The sequence below is a fragment of the Otolemur garnettii genome, unplaced genomic scaffold (genome assembly GCF_000181295.1).
Source record: "Otolemur garnettii isolate 467f Iridium unplaced genomic scaffold, OtoGar3 scaffold00001, whole genome shotgun sequence".
NCBI lineage: Eukaryota > Metazoa > Chordata > Mammalia > Primates > Galagidae > Otolemur > Otolemur garnettii.
This window is the reverse complement of record NW_003852396.1, coordinates 19,505,570-19,507,507: the sequence shown is the minus strand read 5'-3', so window position 1 is coordinate 19,507,507 and position 1,938 is coordinate 19,505,570. Positions and strand designations below refer to the sequence as shown.

Genomic DNA, 1,938 nt, shown 5'->3' with positions numbered 1-1,938 from the left:
GGGCGACAGCTTGAGGCTCTGTCTCAAAAAAAAAAAAAAAAAAAAAAGACCTTAATTGTTCATTAGTTGCTATATGTTATCTATTGGGCTCAAAGAGAAAGTGTAATTTTAAATAATATTAATGCATGTTGTAGCAGACTGTATCCTTACCTTTAAATGGCATTAGGTTGGAGACATGCTGTAAAAGTTTAGAAATAAATGGAAATATTTAAATCAATTTCTTGTAAGGACTGGATAGAATTTGAGGAAATAGCTGATTTGGAAGAACGTGCAAAGAGCCAGTTTTTTGAAAAAGTACATGAGGAAGTTGTGCTCAAAACTCAAGAGGCTGCTAAGGAAAAGGAGTTCCAAAGTGTACCTGCTGGACCAGCTGGAGCAGTTGAAGTAAGAGAAGAATGTTTAAATTTTATTTCTTTGGGAGTATCCCTCACTTGCTTTAAGTCAGGAACATTTCTAGAGTGGTAAATGTATCACTTTATTTAGATCCCTTTTTTTAATGATAAGCTTTCTTGCAAGTTCTCCTCTTCAAGTTTACTCTTGCATTCTGGCTTTGAATTTAACTAATGTAGAAAATATCAGTGACCAATAGCAGTGATATGTTTACTATTTTTACCTGGAAGATTGACAGAATCCTTGAAACTTATTTTATATTGGACATTACTTGAATCTTAACACTCTTAATTTACTTCCATTTACTAAATGTTTATATATTTGTACTTTAATGGGTTTCAATGTATTATATAAATTTTATATGATTCTCTTTTAGAGTTGTGAAATCTGTCAAGAACAATTTGAACAATACTGGGATGAAGAAGAGGAGGAATGGCATTTAAAAAATGCTATTAGAGTAGATGGAAAGGTAATTTTCAGCTTTTATAAGGAAGGGTTAAGATTAGTATATATATTAGTAGCTCATTACTTTGGAAGGAGGTTCTTGTTTTTTGGCCTTAATAAAAAAGTATTGGATCTTAGAGTTGTTGTAAGGAATCTTTACAATCATCTGGTTCTATACTTATTTTACACAGGTTACATAATTAGTTAATGCTAGAACCAGGACTAGTCTTCTGAATCTAGTTAGTTCTGCCTAACCACACTATTTTGATCACAAATTTATGCTGCTTCATCAAAACTGTACTGTCTTGAAAATGAACCATGTTGTGCCAACCAAATTTAAAGAAAAATCAGTATTTTAGATTTCTGGGTAACAATGAAAATTATGGCTTTATTCATTGTTGTGACCAAATGATTTTTGTCACTTTTCCAAAGACAGCTATTTTTTGGTTAAAATTTAAAAGACAAATCTTATCAGAATAGCTTATTAGAAATGAATGTGCCTATATTTACTTTTTTTTCCTTTTTGCTTCAGATTTATCATCCATCATGTTATGAAGATTATCAAAATGTAAGTTTTTGGTAATTGCGCTTGTTCTCATGAATAACCTTTACCTTTCAGTTATTTTTTGCATAAGAGAAATTTTGTTATTTTAATATTATTAATATGTTGAGCTGTTTTTATGTACTGATAAAACATTTGGGTTCACTAAATATTGGTGCTAGGTTGATAGGATTTGATATACATCAACATACCATTTTTTGTAATATGCAAACAATTTAAACTCTGAAATTTCTGTATCATTCTAATTTTATTCACTTGAATCTTGATGATTTTTACTAGACCCTTAGGCCCAGGGAACTATAAGGAAAACTGAACATGAGAAAGATCATCATGGAAATAGGTTTTTTAGGCTCAGCGCCTGTGGCTCAGGTGGCTAAGGCGCCAGCCACATAGACCTAAGGTGGCAGGTTTGAATCTAGCCCGGGCCCGCCAAACAACAATGATGGCTGCAACCAAAAAATAGTCAGGTATTGTGGCGGGCGCCTGTGGTCCCAGCTACTTGGGAGGCTGAGGCAGGAGACTCGCTTGAGCCCAGGAGTTGG

The 1,938-nt window shown here is 33.3% G+C and overlaps 1 protein-coding gene across 4 annotated transcripts in view; it reads left to right on the top strand.

Annotated features, from left to right (window-relative positions):
• Positions 1-1,938, top strand: part of PCF11 (PCF11 cleavage and polyadenylation factor subunit) — a 24,476-nt gene that overhangs the window by 20,090 nt on the left and 2,448 nt on the right. For all 4 annotated transcript variants that reach the window (XM_023511814.1, XM_003780858.3, XM_023511809.1 and 1 more), the window contains exons 13-15: positions 229-384; positions 767-859; positions 1,367-1,402. In XM_023511814.1, coding sequence (XP_023367582.1) covers positions 229-384; positions 767-859; positions 1,367-1,402 — 285 coding nt within the window. The remainder of the gene's footprint in view (positions 1-228; positions 385-766; positions 860-1,366; positions 1,403-1,938) is intronic.